General features: G+C 58.2%; 10 protein-coding genes across 10 annotated transcripts; 6 read left to right on the plus strand and 4 right to left on the minus strand.

Moving 5' to 3' along the window:
* Window positions 1-293: 293 nt before the first annotated feature.
* Window positions 294-1,214, minus strand: TRAVEDRAFT_52588 (uncharacterized protein; the record flags this gene model as incomplete). The annotated part of the gene is made up of 1 exon (XM_008045299.1): window positions 294-1,214. The coding sequence occupies one exon, from the start codon at window positions 1,212-1,214 to the stop codon at window positions 294-296; it is 921 nt and encodes a 306-aa protein (XP_008043490.1).
* Window positions 1,215-1,839: 625 nt separating this feature from the next.
* Window positions 1,840-3,551, plus strand: TRAVEDRAFT_74774 (uncharacterized protein; the record flags this gene model as incomplete). Its single annotated transcript, XM_008045596.1, has 5 exons — window positions 1,840-1,862; window positions 2,055-2,193; window positions 2,251-2,341; window positions 2,394-3,177; window positions 3,232-3,551. The coding sequence occupies 5 exons, from the start codon at window positions 1,840-1,842 to the stop codon at window positions 3,359-3,361; spliced, it is 1,167 nt and encodes a 388-aa protein (XP_008043787.1). The 3' UTR covers window positions 3,362-3,551.
* Window positions 3,552-3,782: 231 nt separating this feature from the next.
* TRAVEDRAFT_74775 (DUF757-domain-containing protein) lies at window positions 3,783-5,024 on the plus strand. Its single transcript, XM_008045597.1, has 8 exons — window positions 3,783-3,937; window positions 4,012-4,022; window positions 4,084-4,114; window positions 4,193-4,245; window positions 4,306-4,446; window positions 4,505-4,593; window positions 4,665-4,678; window positions 4,755-5,024. Exons 1-8 carry the CDS (start codon window positions 3,893-3,895, stop codon window positions 4,902-4,904), a joined length of 534 nt encoding a protein of 177 aa, XP_008043788.1. The 5' UTR covers window positions 3,783-3,892; the 3' UTR covers window positions 4,905-5,024.
* On the minus strand, window positions 5,007-6,723 carry TRAVEDRAFT_154972 (NAD-P-binding protein). Its single transcript, XM_008045598.1, has 13 exons — window positions 6,662-6,723; window positions 6,560-6,601; window positions 6,386-6,495; window positions 6,250-6,312; window positions 6,076-6,182; window positions 5,956-6,014; window positions 5,892-5,901; window positions 5,704-5,837; window positions 5,569-5,641; window positions 5,498-5,518; window positions 5,366-5,442; window positions 5,274-5,309; window positions 5,007-5,216 (listed from the first exon to the last, which is right to left on the minus strand). The coding sequence occupies exons 1-13, from the start codon at window positions 6,678-6,680 to the stop codon at window positions 5,119-5,121; spliced, it is 849 nt and encodes a 282-aa protein (XP_008043789.1). The 5' UTR covers window positions 6,681-6,723; the 3' UTR covers window positions 5,007-5,118.
* A 2,954-nt stretch (window positions 6,724-9,677) lies between these two features.
* Window positions 9,678-10,540, plus strand: TRAVEDRAFT_79922 (uncharacterized protein; the record flags this gene model as incomplete). The annotated part of the gene is made up of 2 exons (XM_008045599.1): window positions 9,678-9,808; window positions 9,865-10,540. Coding segments are annotated over 2 exons (807 nt in total), but the record flags the coding sequence as incomplete, so codon positions are not given.
* A 540-nt stretch (window positions 10,541-11,080) lies between these two features.
* TRAVEDRAFT_60902 (uncharacterized protein) lies at window positions 11,081-13,758 on the minus strand. The gene is made up of 2 exons (XM_008045600.1): window positions 13,672-13,758; window positions 11,081-13,614 (listed from the first exon to the last, which is right to left on the minus strand). Exons 1-2 carry the CDS (start codon window positions 13,705-13,707, stop codon window positions 11,350-11,352), a joined length of 2,301 nt encoding a protein of 766 aa, XP_008043791.1. The 5' UTR covers window positions 13,708-13,758; the 3' UTR covers window positions 11,081-11,349.
* Window positions 13,759-13,951: 193 nt separating this feature from the next.
* Window positions 13,952-16,122, plus strand: TRAVEDRAFT_154976 (serine palmitoyltransferase). The gene is made up of 6 exons (XM_008045601.1): window positions 13,952-14,257; window positions 14,316-14,586; window positions 14,804-15,150; window positions 15,201-15,308; window positions 15,359-15,454; window positions 15,508-16,122. The coding sequence occupies exons 1-6, from the start codon at window positions 14,009-14,011 to the stop codon at window positions 16,033-16,035; spliced, it is 1,599 nt and encodes a 532-aa protein (XP_008043792.1). The 5' UTR covers window positions 13,952-14,008; the 3' UTR covers window positions 16,036-16,122.
* Window positions 16,123-16,298: 176 nt separating this feature from the next.
* Window positions 16,299-17,517, plus strand: TRAVEDRAFT_174288 (uncharacterized protein). The gene is made up of 5 exons (XM_008045602.1): window positions 16,299-16,623; window positions 16,689-16,731; window positions 16,785-17,150; window positions 17,207-17,307; window positions 17,360-17,517. Exons 1-5 carry the CDS (start codon window positions 16,354-16,356, stop codon window positions 17,396-17,398), a joined length of 819 nt encoding a protein of 272 aa, XP_008043793.1. The 5' UTR covers window positions 16,299-16,353; the 3' UTR covers window positions 17,399-17,517.
* Window positions 17,518-18,111: 594 nt separating this feature from the next.
* On the minus strand, window positions 18,112-19,284 carry TRAVEDRAFT_40136 (uncharacterized protein; the record flags this gene model as incomplete). The annotated part of the gene is made up of 2 exons (XM_008045230.1): window positions 18,112-18,159; window positions 18,268-19,284. 2 exons carry the CDS (start codon window positions 19,282-19,284, stop codon window positions 18,112-18,114), a joined length of 1,065 nt encoding a protein of 354 aa, XP_008043421.1.
* A 1,134-nt stretch (window positions 19,285-20,418) lies between these two features.
* Window positions 20,419-22,676, plus strand: TRAVEDRAFT_74781 (uncharacterized protein). The gene is made up of 5 exons (XM_008045603.1): window positions 20,419-20,508; window positions 20,587-20,656; window positions 20,721-20,991; window positions 21,050-22,357; window positions 22,409-22,676. The coding sequence occupies exons 3-4, from the start codon at window positions 20,737-20,739 to the stop codon at window positions 22,331-22,333; spliced, it is 1,539 nt and encodes a 512-aa protein (XP_008043794.1). The 5' UTR covers window positions 20,419-20,508; window positions 20,587-20,656; window positions 20,721-20,736; the 3' UTR covers window positions 22,334-22,357; window positions 22,409-22,676.
* Window positions 22,677-25,114: the final 2,438 nt, after the last annotated feature.

A 25,114-nucleotide genomic window follows, 5' to 3' on the forward strand; every position in this document is an offset into this window, starting at 1 on the left:
AGAAGTGGGGGCCCGCGAGGCTGCCATTACTGTACACATCACAAATTATCAGTACGTCCTTCGCCATCGTCGCATGGTTCGGACTCTCCTGTCTCTTTCCCCAAATGAATCAAGCTCGGGTGCACGACAAGTTCCTGCAAGTACGACAAGCACTTCTCTCGCACCTCGGCCGGCCACATCACTTCGTCGTCTATGTAGATGTGCGCAGAACTCTTGCGGTCAGGCACGGGTGGGGTTCCCGGTTCCAGTAGGAGGGGCCAATGATGCGGCTTCGGGAGGCGAAGGAGGGTGAGTCAGGGACAATTCTGCGTCAGCGTCGCCAGCGCGGTTATGGGGAATTCAGGGGATAGCTGGTGGAACGTCCCCTGCAATTCGAGGACGCGTAGATTCGGCCATTTCGACGCCACATTCTCCATGTCGTTTGCGAAAATCGTGAACAGCGTGTGACTATAGAGCGCCTTGTGCACCGACACGTCGCGCAGATCCGTTATAGCGTAGAGAGCAGAGAACCAGTCGTGAAACTTGAAGCAGCGCTCCGAATCGGTATTATCATAGACCTCGACTTGGAGTGAGGTTAAAAAGGTGCCTAGACGGGATGCGACAGCGTCCACGCAGCGTGTCCAAGCTACATGATCCCTCCACCTATACTCGAGCCCAATTGATTTGAGGACGGGCGCATGCAAAGCCCACGAGAGCGCAGAACTTGCATATGGACAGCCACAAAGGTGTAATTGCCCGAGCTGCGGAAGCGATGTGGCAGGCAATACAGGGCGAGGCTGGCCCACGTACTGTGCACTATGCAATTCGAGCTTTTGCAGGAGCGGAAGGGAGCTGCAAGCGTCCAGGATGAATGCCAGATTGAGATTGAGAAGTTCTTTCAGAGCGAGGGATCGTAGGTTTGAGAAAAGGCGAAGAGGGTTGATGGAGCAAGGAAAGCCCTTCGTATGGAGGGTAAGGCAATCCACGTTGGGGGAGCGAGCGTGAAGGATCTGTAACGCCGTGCCGGTTGCGTACTCGCCTGCTTGGGGATTCTCGAGGCTGTCGCGGTAGCGGAGTTCCAGGACGTTGCAACCCACGAGGTGTAGGCGGATAGTCCGCAAGCTGGGTGACAAGAACACAGCGAGGAGGGAGGATTGATCAATAGGCCAGACCCATGTCAGTTGTTGAAGGCACGGGAGAAGTGCACGTCCTTGTAGTTTCTCTAAAAGGGCCATGGTGGCGAGGCCGTCGACCTTTTCCACGCCCTGATGAAAGATGCGCACAAGACTTGCATAGCGCTGCAAACGTGCCCATTCGGCAGCCCGAAAGCTTTCGCATAGAACCTGAGCATCAAGCATGAAAACGAACTAGTAATCCCTCTGGTAAGACACTTACGAAGGTGGGGCGCGTGTCCACTTCGTAGTCAAAAGGATCGCGCTCACGGGTAAAAAGGACCTTTTGAAAGGATGTTGGCAGAAGGGAGAATAGCCCCTGAAGCCCCTTAATTTCCTTCCACAGCACTTGCAGTGCAGGGTCGGAGAGCCCTCGAGAAACTCGCGCGCATTGGGTGAGAGTGTGTCGATCATGGAGGCGGCCCATGACCTCACACACCATTTCGGTCACTGACCACAAAGGGTGAGGCTGCGCGGCGGTGGGATCCATATGAGCTTAGGATGAGTGGTCGGGTCGAAGTTAGGTCGAAGTGGTCGCAAAGAAAGAGAGTGGCTGTCTGTGGTGGCAAGCGCCGTGATTAAGTACGGCTGCAAGTAGCAAACAAGCGCCGGCAAGTTGCTCTTCCCCCCATTCTCTCCCGCCCACGAAAAGTCTCCTCGACTCCTCGCCGTCTATGTCGAAGATACCATGGACCAGAAACGCGCCCAAACGTATGTACAGGACAGCTTTCACGAAAATATTCCTGCGCCCGTCGTGCTAGTGAGCCTCTGCGAATGCGCCTGACTTGTGGGTTGTCTGTGTGGATGGAAATGCCCGCAACGCTTCACAAGCTGAGGTTTCAGCAGATAACACACACCCACGGACGTGAAACATGATCAGGCTGACGCCTTTCATATTCGCAGCTTGGACGCGCTGGAAAACTTTATACGATCACAGAAGGCCCTCCTCGAGCGCACGCACGCCGACATAGCCAGACTTGCGGACTTGCGGAAAGATGTAGAGGTGAACCCCCCGCGCTCCTTAGATGAGCTGAGCGACAAGGTGCGTGTGCGCGCTGCAGTGATAATTCCGATGTGTTGACCAGTGGCGGCGAGACAGCTCCGGGACCCCTCGTTCAAACTGAGTGAGCAGGTCGATGCAATACCGCCTATCCCATCCGACATCGACTGGTCCCTGTTCAGTGGGGCAGGTACGTCCACTGAAACCTGTTTTCAACGCATATACTCAACCCCGCCTCAAAGACGCCGGACCGTTCAAGGCGATGGCTGCAGTCGCCCGCGAGGCGTACAGCTCGCGCAATACGCCACCCAAAGCACCCCTCGCACCACCCTCAGACCTCCGCAAGCTCGTCGCGGAAGCGCGCGCATCTGTCCTCGACCCCGTCCTCGCGTCCTTCCGCCTCCCCGCAGACCTCGCGCTGCTGTCCGACGACGAGCCCGACCCCGAAGAGCTCCGCCGTGCGCGTGAGCGCGAGAAGATTCGCGAGCTCAAGAAACGCCGCATCGAGGGCGATGTCGACGCCTCGGTGTATGCGGGTCTCGGGCTGCGCAGGCCGACGGCAACCCAGGGCGTGTTCATACGGCAGGACCAGGAGGACGAGAGCGCCGAGGTCGACATTTCTCTGGACGAGAGCGGGGCGGGTGTACGGAAGGCTCGTGGTTCGATATCGGAAGCGGTGCCCATGGAAGTCGACGCGCCGCCTACGTCCTCATCGCCCTTTCCGGCGTCGGTACCGCTGCCCGCCATGAGCGCAGATACCAATAAAGAACGGAGAGCACCCCGAAAAGCTCAAACGGATGCAAAAGCCAAAGCCAGTTCAGCGCGTACGAAGAACACGAGCAAGGCCAAGGCGCATCCCAAGCCGAAGCCAGAGACGCGTGAGGACTCGCCGGAGCCCGCAGCAAGCCCGCCTCGCGACAAGAACGGCAAAGCGAAGTCCGATACGTACAAGCAGGCGTGGTCTGTCTCCGAGCAGCATCTGCTTGAACGACTGCTCGAGGAGATACCGGAGGGCGAAAAGAACAGGTGCGTCGACCTGCTGCCTCTGTGCGTGACGGCGGCTGATCGGCGGCGTGGCAGGTGGTCCAAAATATCGAAGGCCATGAACGGGCGGCGTACTGCCAGACAAGTCGCGAGCCGTGTGCAAAAGTACTACGAAAAGCTCAAACGGTTCGGGGTGGAGGTCGGGAGCAGCAAGGCGGCAGGATGACCGGTCAGCGGACTTTCCGGACCTATTCTACGACATCCAAAATCCTTCGCGGACAACTACATTGCGCTCTCGTCTGACCACTACCCGGACGGTTGAGTCCATCCCCGGAGCTCTACTCTACTCTATCATCATGCCTATACCAACTACGCCTCCACCTTTCGAGATATGTTCGCGGGAGTCGTTTGAAAGCCCGTGGACGGCCACACAGACTCTACTTGTATATAATAACCTGTACCTCTCTACGTACTGTATCCATAGACATCCCGGTCCCCGACGTTGCGCCGCCCCAGACGGTCGCTGTACCATGCTGTACCTGACCATGGGGCGATCATCTGACCATCAGGTTCCCTTGACGCGCGCGCCGGCTGGGCAGCAGAGCCCGGCGCGAAGTTCGAACACACTCGCACACCCGTTCTCTTCTCTGAATCTCTCTGCATTTCGCTCCGTCCCTTGCCAGCTCACCCTTGCTCGCTCTCCCCGCTCGCTCTTTCTTGTTTCTCCCGCCACCCCCACGCCGCACACACAACAGAGATGGCGACCCAGTTCGACGCGAACAACGCGCAGAATCTCGTCGAGGTGCGCCCCCATCGCACGCTGTCTTGCTCACCCCAGGCCGCGGACTCAACACTCAGTGACCGCCCGCGCTGCAGATCGAAAAACAGTGAGTGGGCGGGGCGTGGCTCGGTGTCTGCGGATGGCTGTTGATTTTCTGGCGCATGGAGATTCGCGGTGAAGGCGGTCGAACACGCGCAGGTGAGCCGTTCATTTCGGTCGCACGGCGGCGCAGAGCACATGTTCTGACCACGCCTGCCTGGATTCTCTCGCTTGCAGACGTACTGGAACCTGCTCGAAAAGGTGAACCCGCGCGACCTGAAGCTCACCAAGTAAGGAAACGCCCCTCCCTCCCCCGCCCGCCCGTCCGTCCGCGTACTAACGCCCCGTAGAATCGACGACGAGATCTTCGAGCATGCGACGACGGCGTTCCCCGAGCTCCTCGAGAACGACCACGCGAAGCTGAGCGTGATCGACGAGGAGTGGATGAAGAGCGAGTCGGGCAAGACCCGCTGGCGCGACTTCATCCAGTCGTGAGTCTCCCCTCCTCTCCCCTATTGTGTGATGGGCCGGGGTGACACGCGCGGGCAGGTACGAGAAGAAGATCAAGGACTACAACTTCGGGTCGCTCATCCGCACGGACGCGCGCCAGGAGTACAGCGAGACGAACACGATCTTCGGTGAGCCCCCTCCCTGCTCGCCCCCTTCGCCCTCTGCCGTCCCCCGCTGAGACCGAGACGTGCTGCTGCAGTTACGCGAATACAGGTATGTCGCCCGTCCGGCCCCCCTGCTCTCTCTCCCTCTGCGCGTGCGGCCCAAGCTCACCGTGCGCGGCGGGCAGTTCTACGTGTTCGAGATCGCGCGGAACCGCCTCGGGCTGAACGACCGCGCGCACGAGATCGCGAAGGAGGAGGCAATAAAGGAGAAGGAGAAGGCCGAGAAGGAGAAGGCGCGCGCGGAGCGCGAGAAGGCGAAGAAGAGGAAGAACTAAGTAGGATCTGCGCTAGCAGTGGCACGCATGGTGGGGTTGGCGTGCGCCGCGCGCCCGGCGAGACGCCGGGGCACATGTGTATGTGTACAAGTATCTCAGGGAAAACAGTGTGTATTCCACCGGGGCAGTTCGAGCGACGGCAAGCGGCGGCGGCTTTGCGCGGATGAGCGTTAGTGTAAGGATACATATGGAACAGTCTACGCAAGCGCGAAAATCAGAGGGAGGTCGCTATGCGCGATTGCGCCGTGGCGCCGTCGAGGACGATATGCGAGCCTGAGACGTATGCGCCGGCGGGGCTGGCAAGGAACAATGCTGCGTTCATATATTTCATCAGAGGTTGCACGGATCCGCAGAGTAACGTGGACGTACCGACACCCGCCATGTCCTTCGGGTGGCCAATACGACCTGATGAGGGTTTCGTCAGATGTTGTAACTCGTAATGTGTGGGGTAGACTGCTGACCGAAAGGGTTCCCCTGGGAGAGCCCCTCCTCTCCCAGCTGCTTGAGCGCATACGCCGTCATCTTTGACGGGAAGACACTGATGGTATGGCGTCAGCTCATCGAACCTATTTCAAGACGGCGGACCAACTCACCCTGGCAGGATAGCGTTCACGCTGAACGATTGTCAGTTTTGGAAATGTCGATTGAACAGGAAGCCGCCTACGTGATGAACTTCGGCGCGAGCGTGGTCGCGAGGAGGATGGTGAGGTGGTTGACCGCTGCCTTACTGGTTCCGTCTGGTAGCAGCCAGTCAGTCAGGTCCCATCCATAGAGTCATGAATATTAGCAGGAGACCCACAGCTCCAGAGACCGTTGTTCCCGCTCGCGAGCCGGGAGCCGTGCGCGGTGGTGAGGAAGCCGGCGACGGACGAGATGTTGATGACGCGTCCAGGGTCGAAGCCGGTCGCGTCCTTTGCCAGGAGAGGGGTGAGGCTACGAAATGTCGGCGTTCAGTTCTGGGTATACAAAAGGGGGCACGACACGTACGCAGCGGTCACTAGACACGAGGACTAGGTGAGCGGAGGGAACGAAGAGTACATGTCGGACGCACTGTAGAAGATGCTCTTAACATTGAGCGCAATGACCTTGTCCCAGCCCTGCTCCGGGAAGCTAGCGTATTCTCGGTCAGCGAGCGTAAACCTCGGCGCGGCAACATATGGCAAAAGCTCACTCTTCGAACGGAGCACCCCACGACGCGCCAGAGTTGTTCACCAGTATGTGCACCTTCGACTCGCGCTCCTTGATCGCGTTCGCAAGCGCCTCGCAGCCCGCTTTGCTCTGCCCAGTCCTGTGTGAGCCTACTGATGCGCTGAAACAGCTCCGGGGAGTCGGGGGAAGCACTCACGCTGATGTCCGCAACAATGTAATGGCAGCTTCCGGGTCCCTTCTTCGTCAGGGATTCAGAGACCTAGAGCACATGGAGTTTCGCACGTCGTTAGCGTTTGAAGGAACGATCACGAGCGGCCGGGCGGAGCATTCACCTCCTTGAGCTGCTGCTCCTTCCGGGACGCGATGTACACCTTCGCTCCGTTCTGCACGTATGCCGCGGCAATCATGGTGCCTATTCCCGATCCACCGCCGGTGACCACCGCTGCAAGAGATGCGTCAGAAATCCGACCAACTCTCATAGGGGTCGCGGAACTACTACTGCTCACCGACTTTGCCCTTTACATCGAACAGCGCGGGGACGGTGAAGTCTGTTCGCAGACGTATGAGTACCTGTGCATGCTGCGGTCATCGCGATTCGTGTGACGCACTGAGCTGGGAGTCGGACATGGTGCGGAGGGGTCTTCGTGAGCACGCTAGAGGTGAAGGGCAGCACAAAGGAGAGTCGGACGGGGAAGGCGTCCCCATCACCATACTTATTACCCCAGGTTCCCGGGTGTGGCGTCGATCACTTGAGCGACCGGCGCGGTGAGTAGCCGGCGTCCTGCCCGCTTATTACGGACTGCGTTTCCCCGACCCAATCAGGTCATCATGCTACACTTTATACACACAAATCAAACATATTATCACTGAGAAAATGCTGCAGTGGTCTTCCGAAAGTCTCCTCAGCCTGAAGCGTTAACTGAGTTGGTCGGACGTCCACCTCGAGCGGGATGTCGCTCAAGATTAGATCCTGTTGCGTATAGATAAGATAGACGCGCTGAGCGGGCGAGCAGGGAGCCGACGACTCTTTCGAAGACTCTTGCCAACGTATCCTCTTACCATGACCACTAAAATCTCTGATACCCTTTAAATCGACTAAATGCATTGTGAGGATGAGTGTATGGATTTTTCAGAGTCGCTTGTCAAGAATTAAAGGTGCTATGCACCTCCGCACGCCACCGAGTTTGAGTTTTATCTCTCTCGTGTCGTTCCTATCATGTTGATCACCCCTTGGCTCGCTGTAGGGTGTTGGGAGTAATCTTAGCATCGGATACAAGTGAGGTACTTTTCTGTGCAAGAGGAATTCCAGAGACGCGCTTGAACCCTCCGTCGTTTGACAGGAGGCCAAGGCGCTCATGTCGGAACGCATATAGTGAGCACATCTTAGTTGTGTTTACTGCCGTAACACAAATTTGCTTACAGAATGCACAGTCTTTCTATGCAAAAGCCAACTCAATTCATATCACAATGATTAGCGGCTGCGCTGGTTATTGTATGTCTGACAAGATCTGTCAACCTCTCTTAGCGAGGCCCTTTATTGTTTGCAGCACGCTATATGCTCTACCCGAGGACTGGGGCGAAGAGTACCTAACCCCAATCCCACCCTCGTTCTCTAGGCACATGAACTCACAAGGGGAACACCCACTACAGGACAGCCCTCAGAAGCAGCCTTGATGCCCGTCGACTTCGAATTGCTGATGGGGCCACAGCGGCATAGACTCCGAGCCTCGAGGTCCGCTTCGTTCCTGCGCACTGGCCCTACAACACAGGCTAGGCGAGCCTAAGCGCCCCCTCGCGCCCATTCATATATGGGGCCCCTCCCACGGAGGTCCGGTTCCCTTTCCAACATCCCCCCTCTGTGTCTCCTTGCTTCCTCTCTCTCTGCTCTGTGCTCTCTTCCTCTGGGCCCCCGGTCTGTAGCTCTCCTTCGCGATATATGCCGCATATAACGAGATGTATAGGCACAGCCAGCGCACCTATGCGTTCACTGCCACCTCAACGCCGGATTTGGCTCTAGGAACTCGCGTGTGGCTCACTGTGCACGTTGTTCACAGTGGCGCATCTCGTCGCTCGCTCACTTCGCGCTACTGCCTTCGCTTGCCATTTCTCAGCTGGTTGGTGGACTACGTCTACTGGGACCTTCCTCTAGCAACTGTCACCCTCGCCTGTCAGGACTTCCACCTCGGCCATCAGGCTCAGTGGGCACTCTACGGACGACATGTAGGTCTCGCTCGCCGCACCCGATACCTCTGCTATGGCTACGGCGGACCACGTAGTTTTATACTATCTGTCGGCGCTGAAGACTATTTAGCCGACGCTGAGCCCGCCACATTGGCACGACGACGTTCCTCTTGCTCACTTGGCTCGCATGCTTGACTAGTTGCACGCCCAATCCCGATACGGCGCAACCAGAGCGAAGATTTTGCTAGCCCCATATGCGACGAAGGACGCTCTACTCGGTAAGTTCTTCCACTATCACATGTTGCACCTTGCACGCTAACTCGCCTCAATAGACCACGCCCCTTCGTCGTAGCCGACCGTCTACAGCGCGTCCACACGCTGGCTCGTTACGACCATCCACGCATCTACCCCAAGTGGACGCACACGGACAGGCGCCCCCAAACGCCACCGATGTCATGTTCTGGACTCTCCGCCTGCAGGGAGGTGGGACCGGGCGCTCGGACTGTTGCGGGCGGGGAGCAAATTCGCATGGCGGCGGACGCCGAGCCGTCTAGGACATCCTCTCACACCTGACGTGCCCATCGGCGATTCAATCCATGGGCGGATGCTTCATTCTGCTTGTAACCACCCTTCAACTGGTCGGTTAGGTCAACAGCGATAGCAGAGCAAAGGACGGAAGGGTGAGTGCTTACCTTGAGCTCGTCTACGACGCGCATCAATAGGACCTGACCATGGCTACTCGGCAGGACCTTGGCAACCTTGTTCTCTCGCGTTCAAACGGGCCGTAGCCGCGTGACGACGGGGCCTTTGACGCGAGGCCGTATAAAGCATGCATTGTTTCGGGCCGCCCGATCGAAACAGGCAATCGGCGGCGGGGCGCGCGGGTTGGCGGCTGTTTGGCGCTATTTGCAGCGGTGGACCGAGATTTGGCTGGTACGCAACACTTGCCAATGATGGCAGGTTGCAATCCGCGCAGGGCGCGATTCTGCGCTTAGTATTCCTTTATCCTACCCCCCAATCCGTAGGACAATCCTCGCAAACCCCGACCGAGCCCTCCCATAAAATGCCAGCGTCCCCCCTCTTGCCTCCGCCCATCTTCCTGCTCCCCCCAGCAACCCACACACCCTTCCCCCGACCCTCTGCTCCCCAAACATGGGCGTATTCAAACCTCTCTCCTTTGCCCGGCGACTCTGGAAGTCTCCGGACAAACGTGATGCTCCCGCGCGGTTCGCGCGCCGCCTCGTGGTGACGGCTAAGGCCCGCGCCCGCAAACCGATCTCCATCGTCCCCTCCACGAAGCGCATTTGGCCACCACGCGCCCCAGACGCGCCGAGCGACACCCCCGTTCACACCCACGTTACTACCATCGCCCCCCTGCGGCCCACCGCGTACCCGCAAGTTCCGGATGAGCCACTTGTGGACCCGGCCTACTGGCGGAACCTCCCCGCGAAGCTCGAGCGTCCGTACTTCACCGATGTCTCGCCCGAGAAGATGGTGGCCGCGCAGCCGGGGTACGAGGGGCTGCTCCCCAAGTACGTGCGGAGTGGATGGTCGCATGTCGGGTACAGGTACGTGTGGCTAGCCCCCCTTCGCGCGCCCCGCGTCTCATGACGCGCGCGCGACCCCCTAGCTGCCTGAAGATGTACCGCAAGATCTTCATCGATCCACCCAAGACCGCGCTTCCCGAGGGCTACAACCTCGCCATGAGCGACGGCGGCATCGTCGCGAGCGCGACACACATCTTTGGGGTGTACGCGCTCGCGCCCCCAGGCACGAGCGACCCCGCCGCGCGCCGGCGCAAGCACCCCGCGTTCCGGCGCACGGTCGACCTGTACCCCACGCACGGCGCGATCTGGTCCGCGTACTGCGCGCGCCTGCCGACGATGGCGCAGCCCCCCGCGAAGGCGAAGGTGTACAACGACCCGCGCCCGGGCACGCGCACGCACCGCGCGTCCGTGCTGCGCCTCCCGATCGTGCCCGTCGCGGTCCCGCACCCGCCGTCGTTCTATGCGCTCATGCAGTTCGTGTACTCGTACCGCAAGAGCGGGCTCATCAACGCGCTCGTGCCCTGCGAGGGCTTCGCGCTGCCCCCGGACCAGCTCACGGACCCGCCGCCGGAGGTGACGCTCCCGGCGTTTGCGCAGGCGCTCGCGCAGAAGTGCACGCTGTTGAAGTTGTGCCAGATGGCGAAGAACGTGCACGGGGCGTATCGCAACATGATCTGCCTGGGGGTCGTGGAGCCCCGTATGTGGGATGCGATCGACTACGCTTGGGCGGCGGTTCTGGCCGCGATGGACCTCGTGGAGAAGAATGTTGACGCGGAAATGACTTCGGATTGAAGAAGCCAGGTACGCGCGAAGCGTAAGTCGTTCGCCTTCATCTTTCGTGTATACCTTTGCTGAGACGGCTTCTTTTAGTGCGCATCCAGGCCTATCGTATGCTCCCATCTCCTCTCAGAACTAGCAGTATACCCGAATCGTAGTGGTCAGTCCTCAGTTGTAGCGATAGCAGGTTAGTGTATACTTTGGGATCCCGGATCCGAATACTGTGATAGTCGTTGCTTTGGAATATGCTACATGTTATTATGTCTTAGGTACTATGCTTTACAATGTTATTATCCCTCTGGCCAGTGGTGTGAGTTACGAGCATGATGAAGGGTGGTTTTAGCATCACGGCTGCTCTGAGAGCTCTATCATAACGGAGTCCTTAGCGCAATGGAGACTTATACGTAGCCATAGAATAGACCAAATGGCTTCTCTTTCAGTACCTCGCCACATCGATGGCACGCACGAACGCTTGCGAACGGAAGACCAAAAGCACTTGACATAGGTCATGACAGGTCATAACAGTTCATGAGTAGATATCGAGACAAGCAGCAGCACTATGCAGTAACTAAGAAAGGAAGCAACGGCGATTACATGGTAAGAGATCGAAGCATCGGAAACATAGCGCGAAACATAGCGCAGTACACGAGAAGCGGGAACGGCAGCGGCACGTGTGAGTAATGTGTCATCATCATCGTCTTTCGCTCAATACACCCCCAATGCATGGTATCATGGCTCGTCCAAAGCACAACGCGCGTCCGACGCACCCCAAACACAAACAGAAACAGCACTCACGCCTTCTCCTGGTCAAAGAAGGCGACGAGCTGGCCGACCGGCACCTTCTTCTTCCCCACGAGCGCCGCAGGCGGGACAGGCCCGTCCTTCAGCAGCGCCTCCTTCGTCTGCCTCCGCACGACGAGCGGGTCGACGAACTTGCCTGACGTCGGCGTCTGTGGCGGGATCGGCGCGCCGGTGCCTGCGTCCGAGATCCCGAGGCCCAAACCGAAACGGTCTGTCGAGCGCGAGCGCACGCGCACGTTGAGCGGGGTGATGGGCGTCGGCGCAGAGATCGCCTGCGAGCCCATCGGAGCGTACATCGACTGCGGGCGTGCGCGCCGGCCGCCGTTCGGCGAGGGCGAAGGCGACGAGGAGAGCCGATCTGTGGGAGGTGGCGCGAGCCCGCTGAAGTGCCGCCCGGCGGTCTTGCCGATCGTCTCCTCCCCGGGGCCCCCAGATGTGTCGTCTGAGTCGTCCGCGTCGGAGAGGGGGGAGGATATCGAGCCGGGGGAGCTCGAGAAGAACGCGGTGCCGAGATCGCGCGACTGCGATTGCGAGCGTGAGTGTGTCGGGCGCGGTCTCTCCGGTGGCGGGCTGCGTTCGCGATCTTTGGGCTTCATAATGGGCTCGCCGAGCGCGGCTGTGTAGCGCTTGCGAGGGGTCGGGCTTGCGCTCGATGGCCGCCATACAGGCAGGTTTGGCGCCTGCAGCGGTTCGGGGCTGGTGGCCTCGTCTGGCGACTTGGTGGAGGGGAGGCCAATGGGAGACGCGTTATTGGAGAAAGCGTCCCCTTCCGGGTCTGGGAGACCTGCGATGGACATGTGGCGTGTTCTTGATGCAGGCGTCAGGGATGCAGGAGGCGAGTTTGTAGGAGAGAAGGGGCCTTGCCCTAGAGCGGAGGAGTCAGGAGGTGAGGCATAGTCTCCCGTCGGGTATGGTAATCGTGTACGAGAGATTCGTCTTGAAGGCACAGGGGTAGTTACAGGTGGGCTGGTAGTGCCATGAGCCCGTGGGGGTGTAGAGCGTGGGGGACTGGTGACCGCCCGAGAGATCGACTGTACGGCGACAGAGGAGCTAGTCGATGGAGCCCTTCCGATTCCTGCAGCGCTGCGAGATGGGCCTGAGGAAAGGTTCCCTGGCGCAGTGGCCATCTTAGCCATCTCGCGACCAAGTTCACCAATACGCCCTTGCAGTTCAGCCATCTCCTCCCGGAGCTCGTTTACTGCGGCATCGGAGGCGCTGCTATTGCCATTAGGTGGATGCGAGTCGTCTTTCTCCCTTTCTTTCTCGACGAGCCAGCGTTCGACGTCGTCCATACGTTCTTCGAGGGCACGAACATGGCTGACAGTCCACTTCTCCAGCTTCTCGAAACGCCTGGTTATGGTGAGCAGGGTACCCGGAACATCAAGCGCGCCTTGGCCGTTGAATTGCGCGTACAGCGGCTGCTGCGCTCGTCCAGGAGAGGCACCCTCCATCATGGAATCGGCTCCTCGGAGGGGGGACGCCGCAAGACTGGGTGGGATGCTGCTCCCGACTCCTGCTGGATGCGGGGAAGGAGACGGAGGAGTAGCAGAGACAGGTCGCGCTGGGGACGCGGCAAGGCCAAGCTTGATAAATGCGGGATCTTCAAACTTGCCGTCCGGCGAGGCGGGCCACTCCTTGCTCCTCTGTCGCTTCTCTGACTTCCCGGTCTTCTTCTTCTCTTTCTCCATTTCCTTGTCGCGCGCCTTGGTGTCTTGTATGATTTGCTGTGCGGGCGTAAGCGGCTCCTTGGTCGGTGTGAGCTTCTGCTTCGCGAGGGACCACCAGCTCGCTTCCTTCTGAGATGCAGAGGGGGAAGGAGGAGTCCCAGGCATCGTCTGCGAACGTGCGGGCGGAGGGGGGAGCGAAGCCTGCGCATCCGGGTTAGCTTGCAGCATGGCCATGACACGTTCTTCGACCGTGCGTCGTTCCTCTGCTTCCCTGGCCATGATGCGTTCGGCCTCGCGTCTGCTCATCTCGCGTTCTCGTTCGGCCTCCGCCTCGAGCTCTTCGTCGGTTGGAAGGCCGGGCGATCGGGAGCTCATGTTGCTCATCAGAGATCCAACACGCTGCGCAAAGTTGGCCGCAAACTGGCCAACCGAGGGAGACGGGGATTCGGGTCGGTCCCAGTGGCTGTTGCTTGAGTTCTCGGAGGGGTGGGTCGAGGAGGTGTCGCTGATCTCGCCCGTGGCCGGATCGATGGCGAAGCCGTTTCTGAGAGGTGACGGGGGACGCTTGTGTCCGTATACAGGCTCCGGCTGGAGATGAAGACCATAAACGCGTCGAACGCGCGCATGTAGGCAGAACAGACTCACCAAATCCAAAGGCGACGGTGGCGGAGGGAGGGACATGCGTCGCTGTTGCTTGCCGGGCGCAGCCAGGTGGTTGGTGGAGACGGACACAGAGTTTCTGTGGGAAGGAGAAGCCATCGTTGGCTTCGGCGAGCACGAGGCTCAGCTCGCCGTCGTCGTGAGCGTCGAGGAGAAGGGTGAGAGTTGATAGCAGGACGCAGTGGGCGCTCCGGGCGCGTCTCTTGCGGAATGCGATATATTCTGAACGTCGAGGAGGCGCCCTTCCTCACCCCGCCTTCTCTCCCGACCACCATCATCTCTTCTGCACGACCACTTACTGACGACTGACGACTTCGACACGATGAGCTCGACACAGAGCCTCGACCTGCTCTTTGGCTTCCTCGAGAGGTCCTACGCGACCGTCGAGACCAACTTCTACAAGATACCCGGCTCGTCCGTCGTCGCCCGCTACGTCAGGTCATCCCACCAGAACGACCCTGGCCGCACGCTGCTCGAGGTCATCCTCATTGTCTTTGCCATCCGGACCCTGCTGCAGTCGCGCACACGTGGCGACCAGTCGGGCAAGCACTTCATCAAGTTTGACGAGAAGGTGAGCATCTCCCGTCCCTCCCCGAGTCGTCGCGCTGACCCCGTCGCGTCCTCCCTAGGAAATTGACGACCTTGTGGACGAATGGACCCCCGAACTCCTCGCTCAGCCCCTCACCCCGGAGGAGCAGGCTGACCTCGCGTCCGTCCCGGTCATCGTCGGCCCTACTGGCCCCAAGCCTAAGCTCTCCTCCGGAAAGACGGTCATCAACTTGGCTAGCTACAACTTCACTGGACTCGCTGGAAACGACGCTATCAAGGCCTCTGCTATCGACACTCTGAAGAAGTACGGACTCGGCAGCTGTGGTCCTCCTGGTTTCTACGGCACGCAAGGTGAGCGTCCCCTCCTCCACAGCGACCATCTCGCGCTTGTCGCTTCGCTGGTCGTTGCGCTGCGTCCGAGATACTTCGGGTTTCGCCTGTATAGCAGCATAGCTCTAGCGTACCTGTTTCCGCTGCGATCAGCTACGGCGCTCCATCTGTCGCGCGCGCCGTTTGGGAAGGGCGCCGATCCTGTACAATGCAAATGCTAATGCAAATTCCTCCGCAGACGTCCACATCCAACTGGAACAGGACATTGCCGACTTCCTCGGAACCGAGGCGTCTATCCTCTACTCGCAGGCGTTCTCGACCATCAGCTCTGTCATTCCGGCGTTCTGCAAGCGTGGCGACATCATCGTTGCGGACCGTGGCGTCAACTTCGCCATCCAGAAGGGCCTCCAGATCTCGCGTTGCACAGTGCGCTGGTATGACCACAATGACATGCAGAGCCTCGAGCATGTGCTCGAGAGCGTGGAGAAGGAGCGTCGCAAGCGTAAGGGGCCTCTTACGCGTCGGTTCATCGTCACGGAAGGTATCTTCGACCACGATGGTGAAATGTCAGATCTGCCGAAGCTGGTACGCGAAGAGTGTGACTGTTCAAGTAGCCAAAGCTAACCATACCCTAGGTCGAGCTTAAGAAGAAGTTCAAGTACCGTCTTATTTTGGATGAGAGCATCTCGTTCGGTAGCGTTGGTCGGACTGGTCGCGGTTTGACGGAGCTGTACAACGTTCCGGTATGCACATGTGTCCTCGCTATGCTCGATCTACGCTTACAGGTTTTCAGGCTTCTGAGGTGGACATGCTCGTCGGTTCTGTTGCGAATGGCCTCTCTTCGTGCGGCGGTTTCTGTGCTGGCTCTCACATCGTCGTAAACCACCAGGTATGCTGCTGTATGTGTCCGCCACGCGCATTCTGCTTACCGCTTGCCTGCAGCGTATCAACGGCACTTCGTTTGTCTTCTCTGCTTCCATGCCTGCCGCCCTCACTGTCGCCGCGTCCGAGGGCATCAACATCCTCCGCAACACGCCGTCCATCCTGACCACCCTGCACGAGAATGTGCGCGCGGTCCGCGCCATCCTGGACCGCGTCGACTGCATCACCATCCCCTCGCACCCCGCCAGCGCCGTGATCCATCTCCAGGTCCGGTGGCAAACCCTGCAACTGCCCACGCCGACGTCCGCATCGCCCGGCAAGCCGTCGAACCCCCTCTCGGCGAAGCCGCGCGATCCGCCGCAGTTCAACGTCGAGCTCGAGGAGAAGCTGCTGCAGGACATCGTCGATGAGGCTCTCGCGCAGGGGGTTATGGTCACCCGCGCGAAGTGCATCCGCGCGCAGGAGCTCAACGAGGTGCGCCCGAGCATCCGCCTCGCGATTACTTCCGCGCTCTCGCGCAAGGACTGCGAGAAGGCTGCGGGCGTCGTGAAGGCTGCGTTCGTCAAGGTTGTGGGGAAGCGCCGGTAAACGGCTGGAAGATGTAAAGCTTGGATATTTATTTATCGTATATAGAGCAACCTGTAATGCTGTGGGGTTTATACATCCTATTAATGGGCTATAGACCGTTCGAGCACGTCGTTTCGACTTGTTTCTTCTCATCACTGCCTACGACGCTGGAAGGCGGGCTCAGCCACATGTGAACTTGTCTCGCAGCCACAATGCGCGCCTACCCGAAGTCGCGTCTTCGTTCAAACCTCCATCTTCCTCCACCTCTCTGTGCTCGCGACGTGCTGTTCTAGAGCTTGTATATGACAAGATTGTATCATCTAACGTGACGAAATTGGAATGCCTCCGAATCCTCCACAAACACCGCTCCGCCGCCTCTCTCAAGGCTCGCTCTTCCGCCTCTCGCGCTCAACCGCGTACCCCGACGCGCCGCACGGCCTCGGCTTCCTCGAGCCCGCGCTCGCAGAGCTCATCGATGAGGCCGAAGCGCTGCAGACCAATGCAGAAGGTCTACGGAACCTCGGCGACGCGCTCGGCACGTTCAACGAGAGCTTCGCGAGCTGGCTGTACGCGATGAACATGAACGCTCTTACGACGGACTGGTCGCAGGTGAGCACCGCGCGTCCCGCACATGCACGCGCGCGGAGAGATGCTCATGAGCAAAGGACGCGTAGGCACCGTCGCAGGGATCGTTCATTCTAGCTGCGCGGCGCGCAGGTGAGTAGATCTCTGGTTTCTGCGCATCCGGCTGACGCGAACTGCGATGTTAGAGGAGGACGCGCGCGCGGCGCTCTCAGCCATGAGGGCAGCTGAAGAGGCAGCCCGTCGACCACCAACGCCGCCAGAGCCCACTATCGACAGATCTGAGCTGCCCACGGCCGACGGGCCAACCGAGACGAACATCACCGGGACCACCTCCGCCTCCGCGAACAAGGGCGCGAAGCCCGTGGGAGTGCTGAAGAAGAAAACGGCCAAGCCGAAGCTGACCGCGAAGGAGAAGCGCGAACGCGGCCTCGAGATGGAGCGGCTGCTGTCTGCGCTCCCGCTCGAGTGGCGGGGGAACGACCCGAATCTGCGCCGCCATATGGAGACCGTCGTCGAGAAGTTCTGGGACAACCCTGACGAGGGGTTCAGCAGTACGTTCTTTTGCAACTACCTGCGTATACTGAACGTGATCTGACGGGATGTGCAGTCGTGGCGTTCATTAAACCTCCAGATCTGAACCAGGCACGCGTGAATAAGTGTCTGATCGCGCTGGTGAACCGCAAGATTGTAAGGAAGGATAATAGCACTGTACGTCCTTAAAGTATACGCGTGGTTTCGTACTCACTCACCATCGGTATAGGGAACTGTAATGTATCATTGGAATGGACTGCCGAGTTGATCACGAATCACGACAGCGCAAATACGCTTGTCTGCTCGTGACAACCTCTCTACGTTCGTAATCGCTCGAGACATCGCCTGAACACTGAGGATGGGTGTTTGATTTTCACCGGTCTCCGCTGGATAGCGACACGGTGTTGTCAGATTGCACAAGTACTGCCATCTGCAATCCCTCACCGTTGCACAAAACTCGGGGCTATACGCTCGCCAGACAGGTCTCTGAGGAAGCCTTCATCGTGAAGACGCCGAGTACTGAGCATCGGTGGAGGCGACCTGGGATGGAACCTGCAGTCGGACCAGGACGACCTCGAATTTACCGGCGGTAGGACCTCCCAGTGCGCCCCCACGTCAACGACAACTCATTTGGACAAGATCAAGGCATGCATACATATTCGAGATAAAGTAGGTGAAACGTGACACTACACGGACAGCTTTTGCATGAAGGGGTCTTCGTGTCAACGAATGGAGGGTTTGGCGTGATCTCTGGGAGGTGTACTGTCAGTTGTCTCGATGCACACGTACAGTGGATCAAGCTTACGCATAGCAAACAGTAAGGTTGTAAGGAGAAATGAGTATAGATTGTACAAGTCGTTATACTGGTACTTAATTTTGTCTGCCCGAGTCTGAAGGCTCCGCTGTTTCAGTACATGTCAGCTGCAGATTGCTTTACGGGCGCGTTTCCCCGGAGAAATGTGCGTACCTCCAATGCTATGGCTAGACATCGTCGTCCTCGAAATCTTCATCGAAAAGAATCGTGCGCGCCTGCGGAAAGAGCCTCTCCAGATACGTCATGCACCTCTCATGCATGTTAGGCGGCCAGCTCCCGCCAAACAATCGTACTTCCTCCACCCTAGCCTTCTCTACAGGAACAGGGATTTCCCCGCCCGCTTCCAGCGGCGCATGATGGGGGAGGGGGAAAGTGAGGATCTTCAATCGCAGACACCTCGTGACGATCGCCTCAAGCAGAGTGATGGGCAGCTCCTGCAGCGGCTCGTCCTGGACCGTGGGCAGACGGAGCTCCCGGAGCTGTGGCCACGCCGTCGCCATCGCCTGCACGTCGTTGGCGGTGATCGCGAACCGGGTCTCGAAGTGCGACGAGATCCCGACCACGCGGAGGTCGCGCAGGGCGTAGAGCGGGGAGAACCAGTCGTGGAGCGAGGTGGGGATATCCGGATCCTGGTACGAGTCCTCGACCTCCAGGTCCAGGCGGCGCAGAGAGTCCGCGAAGCGGGACGCGATGAGCTCCGTGCAGCGCCTCCAGGTGTCTTCGTAGGCCTCGAAGAGCAGCCCGAGGGAACGGAGGCTTGGCGCATGGATCGCTTCCAGGGCAGCGAGGGCCACCAGCGGTGGGGCGTTGAGCTCGAGAGAGGTGAGGCCAGAGTGAGTGAACTCGGGAATGGGTGGCGGAACGGCGTCCGGCCCAGGACCATCAGGGCGCGCCACATACATGTCGAGCTTCCGCAGCAGGGGAAGAGAGCTGCAGACGTCGAAGACCAGCGCAACGTCGACGACTTGGCGTAACGTCAGGACACTCAGGTTGTCGAACTCGCGCAGGCGAGCGACGGAGCACGAGAAGCCGCTCGTCCACAGCTGGATGTCGTTAACCTTCGGCGCATGAGCGCGTATCAACTGCAGCGCTGTGCCGTAGGCGTACTCGGCCGCCGTAGGTCCCGTTCGCGAAGAATGGCGGAAGCGCCCCATGCCGCCCTCCAGAAGATCAAGGTAGACACTACGCAGCATGGGGGACAGGCAAAGAACGAGGAGTGTCGATGCCGCGCCATCGAAGGGCCGTTTCCACACTAGGTGCTTTAGGCGGGGGAAGAGAGCGCGGCCGTTGAGCTTCTGGATGAGAACCGCCGCGGCGAGCCCGTCGAAAATGTCCCCCATTCCCGAGAAAGAGCGGACCAGCCCTGCATAGTACTCTAGACGTGCCCACTGTTCCTCTTTAATGGCATCGTACAGAACCTGAATAGACAATTAGCATCTAATATCAACAGCGTTGCACCAGATAAAATAGCAGAGCTCTGTTCTTTACAGCGGCATTCATATCGATAGACCGCCGCCGTTTACTCTCCTCAGTATTGTGGAGCGATACATCCATATACGGAAGGTTCACGTTCACCCACCGCGTATCACGTCGCACCGTCTCCCCAGTGTTCTACCATCACCAGTTTCGCAGGATCGAGCGTACGACAACCTCCACACCGGCCCATCGCCCTCACTAGGGATGACGTGCCATTCAAACAGGTCGTCTGCACATAGCCTTGCCACGTAGAGGAGTCTAGGGCGTTCGGCAGACCATACCTGCACCGACTCGCAGTAAGACTCTTGCGAGTGGCCCGGCGCCAGCGCAGGAGCGAAGACGCGTTTGGTATAGGGCGTCCCGGCGCTCCACGCTCCCTAAGCGCAAGAAATTTGCAACGGTCTGTCGATATGAATGCCGCTGTAAGAGCCTTTCTATTTCTACCTTCCTGTCTGGACCCCAATGACGCGAAATATGTAATGGATGTACTCACGAAGCTTACGGATTCGATATTATTGCCGAATTGATCCTCAGCGTCAAGGTTGCTGTCGGCTTTCTTGAATGACGCGGGGAGCAAACCGAGCAGTTTGCCAAGTCCTTCCTGCTCCTCCCATAGCACCTCCAGTGCTGGTTCAGAGAACGCATGAGAGACTCTTGCACATTGTGCGAGGCTGCTTTCTTCGTCGGCGGACTGTTTCATGACCTCCCGGACGACCTCGGCTATTGACCACAAAGGGTGGGCGAAAGCCATGGTTTACTGTAGATGTCTGACGCATTTTCGTTAATACATGGCATGGCCGTCGTCCGTATGTTCGGCTGAGGGTCCAAAGACGTACGCAGACCGCAGGGCTGGAGCTGCTTGGCGGTGGTGGTAGATTTGACCGCGGAATCGTTTGGCGCGCTTGCGCGCCACTGTCGCTATTTGGCGTTGCTTGGTCGCATATGCTGGAATTATGAGTGCACGGCAAAACGCGTGCTGCTCTCTCGCCGTTTTTGACGGCGAACGGTCAGATTAAGTATCTACGCCCAAGGTCTACTCAGCTACCACGAAGAGTCTAGCAGATTGCAAATCCTGAGGAATGTGGAAGGTATGTGTATGAACGTTTGAGGAGTCGGCCCAAGACTCGGACAGGGTTGAACCGGGCGCTGAAAAGATGTCTCTGTAGGTGGCGCGGAAAGTTGGGCGACCTTTGATTTGCACCTTCATGATCTCTGATTTCTACTCAAACATATCCGGCAAGTATACCACATCTTGGACTCTATTCTAGCATGCGCTGACAGCCATGAAACTCGGGGACAGACACGACTTAGGAGCTATGGCTTGTTCGCTGGCGCATCCCTTGTGGTCAATAGCAGAGCTCGTGCGGGAGGTCATGAAACAGGCGACCGATGATCAAGATACACTGGTCCAATGCGCGAGAGTCTCCCACGCGTTCTCGGAGCCAGCATTGGAAATGCTTTGGGCAGAGCAGAGAGGACTCGGCAGACTGCTTGGGCTGCTTCCCGCATCCTTCAAGAAAATCACATCCGGCGGAGAAGAAGAAACTGCCGACCCTGAGACTGCCAGCTTCGTAAGTAGATTATTGAGCACTCGCAAAAACGCCGTGCTCATCGTTCGGTACTTGTCAGACCCTTTGCGGCGCCATTCTGGACGACCAGTGGGCGCGCCTCGAATACTATGCAAGATGGATCCGCGTTTATATCAACCAGGAGGACAGCGTCGATGCCCTCTCTGCCGCGTTCATCATCCAGAAGCTTAACGGGCGGACCCTCTTCCCTCGCCTGAAGCACCTGCTATGGAGACGGCCCTGTGATACATCTTTCCTCCTCGTCATCTTTCTGTCCCCCGCGCTGCGTAGCGTCCATTTGGACTTTCTGGACCGCGGCAAGGCGCGTTTCAGCAATCACCACTTGCGGAACGACCCCGCGGCGGCCGAGTACGCATACGGCGCTGCGCTGCAGATAATCCATTCCCATGCACCCATGGTCGACTACATCGAGCTTTGCACAAGCGCGTTCAGCTGCTCCGTCAGCTACTTGCGCCACTTCGACAAACTGCTGGTCCTCGAATTGCGCCAGGTGACAGATTTCGCATCAGTCGTACACGCCTGCAACTCTAGCCCCTCCTTGCAAACGCTCCATATTCATTTTGCACGCCGTTCTATCGACGAACCAGAAGAGCCCGCGCCAGGCCCGTTCCCTGAAATCTCGTCCGTCACGCTCAGGGGCCTTAAATTCAACGGCTCTCCGCAAATGGTCATCGCGGCTATCGACGCCGTACACTCCACCAACATCACCCATCTCAAGCTTACCTTCGACGCCGACGAGGCCATCTGGAAACGCTGCACAGCGCTCATCGCCTCGCGCTTTGCCGCCACCGTGCGCGAACTCAAGCTGACGGCAGACTACGCACCCCGCGACCCGGATACGGTTCCCTACGCGTTTCATGCCTGGTTCTCCCCGCTATACGCATTCCGCAGACTCCGCACGCTGAAGATCTCGTCGCGCTTCTTGGTGCCGTTTGCAATCACCCCAAAGGATGTGCGCAACATGGCGCGCGCATGGCCGCGGCTCGATGCGCTTTCCATCCTGGTTGACCAGGACGATCCGGACCTGGGGCTGCCCGTGACGGCGCTCGAGGCGTTCGCGAAGAGGAGCGCGCGCCTGAGCACCTTAATCTTCCCCCTCCCGCACCACGGGTCACTGCGGGAGAGGTTGAAGACGCCTGTTCCCGTGTTCAAAAACGCCGTGAACCATATCGAGTGGTATGGTGGGAGCTGGCCGTCCGATGTGCGCAAAGAGTGTACGGCGTACATGAAGCAGCTGTTTCCGCTGGCGTACATGGTCAACATTGACGGACCTTTGGGTGACGAGGACGATGGCAGTGCGGATGACGAGGTCGACGAGGATTAGGTACACCACTGGAGGTGGAATAACGTATGCTTTTTCTTCGCCTATACGGACAGGCTGTACTGAAAACTGGAATAGCAGCCTATGATGTTGTCAAGCTGCGTAATCTATCAATACACCGCGTTCGTTTGTCGCAGCACCAGGACCCATGATCCAGCCTAGGGTCGCTCCGCAGACGGAACAGAAGGATGAGTTGAAAGCGTGCTAGTGTTGATTGAGCGAAAAAGAGTTTTACTCAATGGAGAAGGGCATTGATGTGAAGCAGGTGGTCGAAATTCGATAGCCCATACCGTGTCTTCATGACAGTCGTGATACGCGCATGAATCCTGTGCCCCTTTTCTCTGCGAAGGGATACTGCGGAGCAAATGTGTCGCTGCAAAAGGTCGATTTAGAAGGATTCAGAGAGATCAAAGGATGGCTATCTACCGTCTGTTGGGCGCTCTATCATAGGCGCGCCGAGCGCCCTGCGGTGAACGGTAAAACCAAACCCACATGCTCGGCGGTTCCCCATGGTACAGAAGGGCGATGCATCTGAGTAACGGACATGGCTCCAATGTATCCAATATTTCCGATCCGAACGTCGACAATTGACGGCGCCATTGCTTGAGTGCGCTGCCATTGCCAACATTGGGTTTATACTCCCCGGGGTCACCAGGGAAGTCCAAGTTCAAGCGAAGCACGAGGACACTCTTTAACGCCGAAAGAATCCGTGCGATGTATTGCTGGGTAAATGGAATATCAGATATGGAGGCAGTGTACTAGTCGCGGAGACCCGGGCACGTACGTGGTCCACGACCTCCTCTGAGGACCGGCGGTATCGATGCAGTTGAAGGTATTGCAGCTTTGGGAATGCATGGGCGATGAGGGCGAGAAGGTCGTCGTCTGCTTCGTCCGCAAAGTAGACCAGTTCTAGCACCGCAAGGCCGGGGGCCCGAAGGCGTCGCAGAATGAACAGGGCTTCCGTGGCAGAAAGGATAGGCGACCGCCAAGCACGGCTGTAGTATTCGTGAGCCACTATGTCGTAGTGGCGAGGCCAGTCGCGGAGATCCAGTCGGGTGAGACGGGGAAGTGGGATAGAGAAGACGATGTCGTTGGGGTCCGGATATGCAATTGTCAGCCTTTCCAGGCTGTTCAGCCCTACATCCAGTGGTGCCAAGTTACGGCCGAGCACGCAACATCGGGTGGTAGTGTAGTGAAAAAGAGCAGCGGTAATGACAAGTTGTTCAAGGGCCGGCATACGGCGCAACATAGATGGCAGAGATTCGGTGGCCAAATGATCGGCATCGTCGGGAAACGATCCTTTTAGAGTCAGGCTCCCCAGGGCGGGCCAATCGACCTTCGCCATCTCCCTGAGCGGCGCCGTCGTCGCGGGCAACACGAGGGATCGTGCCGTCGACTTCATCCCAAGGACCAGAGTCGACAGGCAGGCTGTTGCCAGGGTACACATCCCGTGAAATGTTGTTGTCGAATTGATCATGAAAGGCACCGAGGGGATCAAGGGGGTTGGATAGACCAGCTCCTCGAGACGAGAGGTTGACGCCGCTGCATCTTTCGGGAAGGGTGGCATACATACAAACGTGGCAGAGCCTGTGAATGTGATGGACCTGACTTGGGGAAAACTGAGACATATTTTCAAAGCTTTCCAGGGGACGCCCGATGAAGCACCAGTGAAGGTTACGGATCGCACAAACGGCAGGTACCGCAGTGGCATCGCGAAATCCAACCCAGCTTGTGGTGCGTAGCTCGCGTCAAACCTACGGACGATAAGTGTTGTCCATGAATTGATAGATATAGTGTGGAGGATGCTCGAGACTTACTGTGCAGCGTAGAAAGCCAGGTAATAGGTCAGATACCTGGCAGGCATCATCAGTGTCTACGCAACGACAAGAAGTAGGTTATTTTTCATACCGCACGTGAGGCCGAATAGCAAGCGGAGGAACCTCTCCATTCTTAACTATCCCTGCATTGGTGATAGAGCACCGCGAGAAGAGGGCAGGAAGCGAGAGGATGCGAAGGCGCCGACAACTCAGAGAGAGACGTAATAAAGCCTGGTAACCGTAGATCTGCCCCGACTGTAGCAACATCGTGGCGATGAGAGCGAACACATCCTCGTCAATCTGTAACATTCTATATTTAACCCTATAAATACGAGTCAAATTCATCCGATGGAATTGGACTTACAGCGATGGCTTGGCACGGGCCTGAATGCCTTCAGATCGAGAGCCACGGTCGTGTTGGCGCGTCAACGTGTCGTCGGGGGAGGTACGGCCGTGACCGCTCAGTGAGGGACTTGGTGACGACACTCTTTCAGGTGCGAAGGACATCTTGTTTAACCTATTCCTGATACTGAAGTCACAGTGATGAAGTACTCATCATAGTCGTAGTTTCGGGTGCAGGCTGCGCCGTAGCCACGGTGAAGCCGGAGTTGTTTGGCAGACTGTTCGCTATTTGGTGCTATTTGGTTGAAAATGCTGGAAAGCCCGAAGCGCCCGAGTCTGAAGCTTCTGAACTTAAGTACTCCATGGACAGGCTCGTTCGTGTTCCAGCCCGACGCTATCTAAACCTCGGCCACGATTCGCCCTGGAGAAGCTACCCCACGCGTGCCTGCACGCACCGTCTGAAGCAGCTATCCTAGGCACGGCTTCTTGCGTAACGACTTCGTACCCGACCGCCGCTACGGCAACCTGAAGACAACGCCTGCCAATCCTCATCTCTGTGTGAGATTCTTTCTGTACATATCACTCGCTCGGATCAGATAGGAAGGACAATGTATATGCGAGTCCT

Source organism: Trametes versicolor (genome assembly GCF_000271585.1).
Source record: "Trametes versicolor FP-101664 SS1 unplaced genomic scaffold TRAVEscaffold_12, whole genome shotgun sequence".
Classification (NCBI taxonomy): domain Eukaryota; kingdom Fungi; phylum Basidiomycota; class Agaricomycetes; order Polyporales; family Polyporaceae; genus Trametes; species Trametes versicolor.

Coding starts and splice junctions, on each gene's coding strand:
- TRAVEDRAFT_174288 (XM_008045602.1), top strand. CDS start 16,354: ATGCCTCCGAATCCTCCACAAACACCGCTCCGCCGCCTCTCTCAAGGC. Junction 16,732..16,784: donor TCTAGCTGCGCGGCGCGCAG/GTGAGTAGATCT, acceptor CTGCGATGTTAG/AGGAGGACGCGCGCGCGGCG. Junction 17,151..17,206: donor CCCTGACGAGGGGTTCAGCA/GTACGTTCTTTT, acceptor CGGGATGTGCAG/TCGTGGCGTTCATTAAACCT.
- TRAVEDRAFT_74781 (XM_008045603.1), top strand. CDS start 20,737: ATGGCTTGTTCGCTGGCGCATCCCTTGTGGTCAATAGCAGAGCTCGTG. Junction 20,992..21,049: donor ACCCTGAGACTGCCAGCTTC/GTAAGTAGATTA, acceptor GGTACTTGTCAG/ACCCTTTGCGGCGCCATTCT.
- TRAVEDRAFT_74775 (XM_008045597.1), top strand. CDS start 3,893: ATGGCGACCCAGTTCGACGCGAACAACGCGCAGAATCTCGTCGAG. Junction 4,115..4,192: donor AGGCGGTCGAACACGCGCAG/GTGAGCCGTTCA, acceptor TCTCGCTTGCAG/ACGTACTGGAACCTGCTCGA. Junction 4,246..4,305: donor CGCGACCTGAAGCTCACCAA/GTAAGGAAACGC, acceptor AACGCCCCGTAG/AATCGACGACGAGATCTTCG.
- TRAVEDRAFT_154976 (XM_008045601.1), top strand. CDS start 14,009: ATGAGCTCGACACAGAGCCTCGACCTGCTCTTTGGCTTCCTCGAGAGG. Junction 14,258..14,315: donor TCATCAAGTTTGACGAGAAG/GTGAGCATCTCC, acceptor CGTCCTCCCTAG/GAAATTGACGACCTTGTGGA. Junction 15,309..15,358: donor CGGAGCTGTACAACGTTCCG/GTATGCACATGT, acceptor ACAGGTTTTCAG/GCTTCTGAGGTGGACATGCT.
- TRAVEDRAFT_60902 (XM_008045600.1), bottom strand. CDS start 13,707: ATGTCCCTCCCTCCGCCACCGTCGCCTTTGGATTTG. Junction 13,615..13,671: donor CACCGTCGCCTTTGGATTTG/GTGAGTCTGTTC, acceptor CTTCATCTCCAG/CCGGAGCCTGTATACGGACA.
- TRAVEDRAFT_154972 (XM_008045598.1), bottom strand. Junction 6,183..6,249: donor ACATTGTTGCGGACATCAGC/GTGAGTGCTTCC, acceptor AGGACTGGGCAG/AGCAAAGCGGGCTGCGAGGC. Junction 5,443..5,497: donor GTGAACGCTATCCTGCCAGG/GTGAGTTGGTCC, acceptor CCATACCATCAG/TGTCTTCCCGTCAAAGATGA.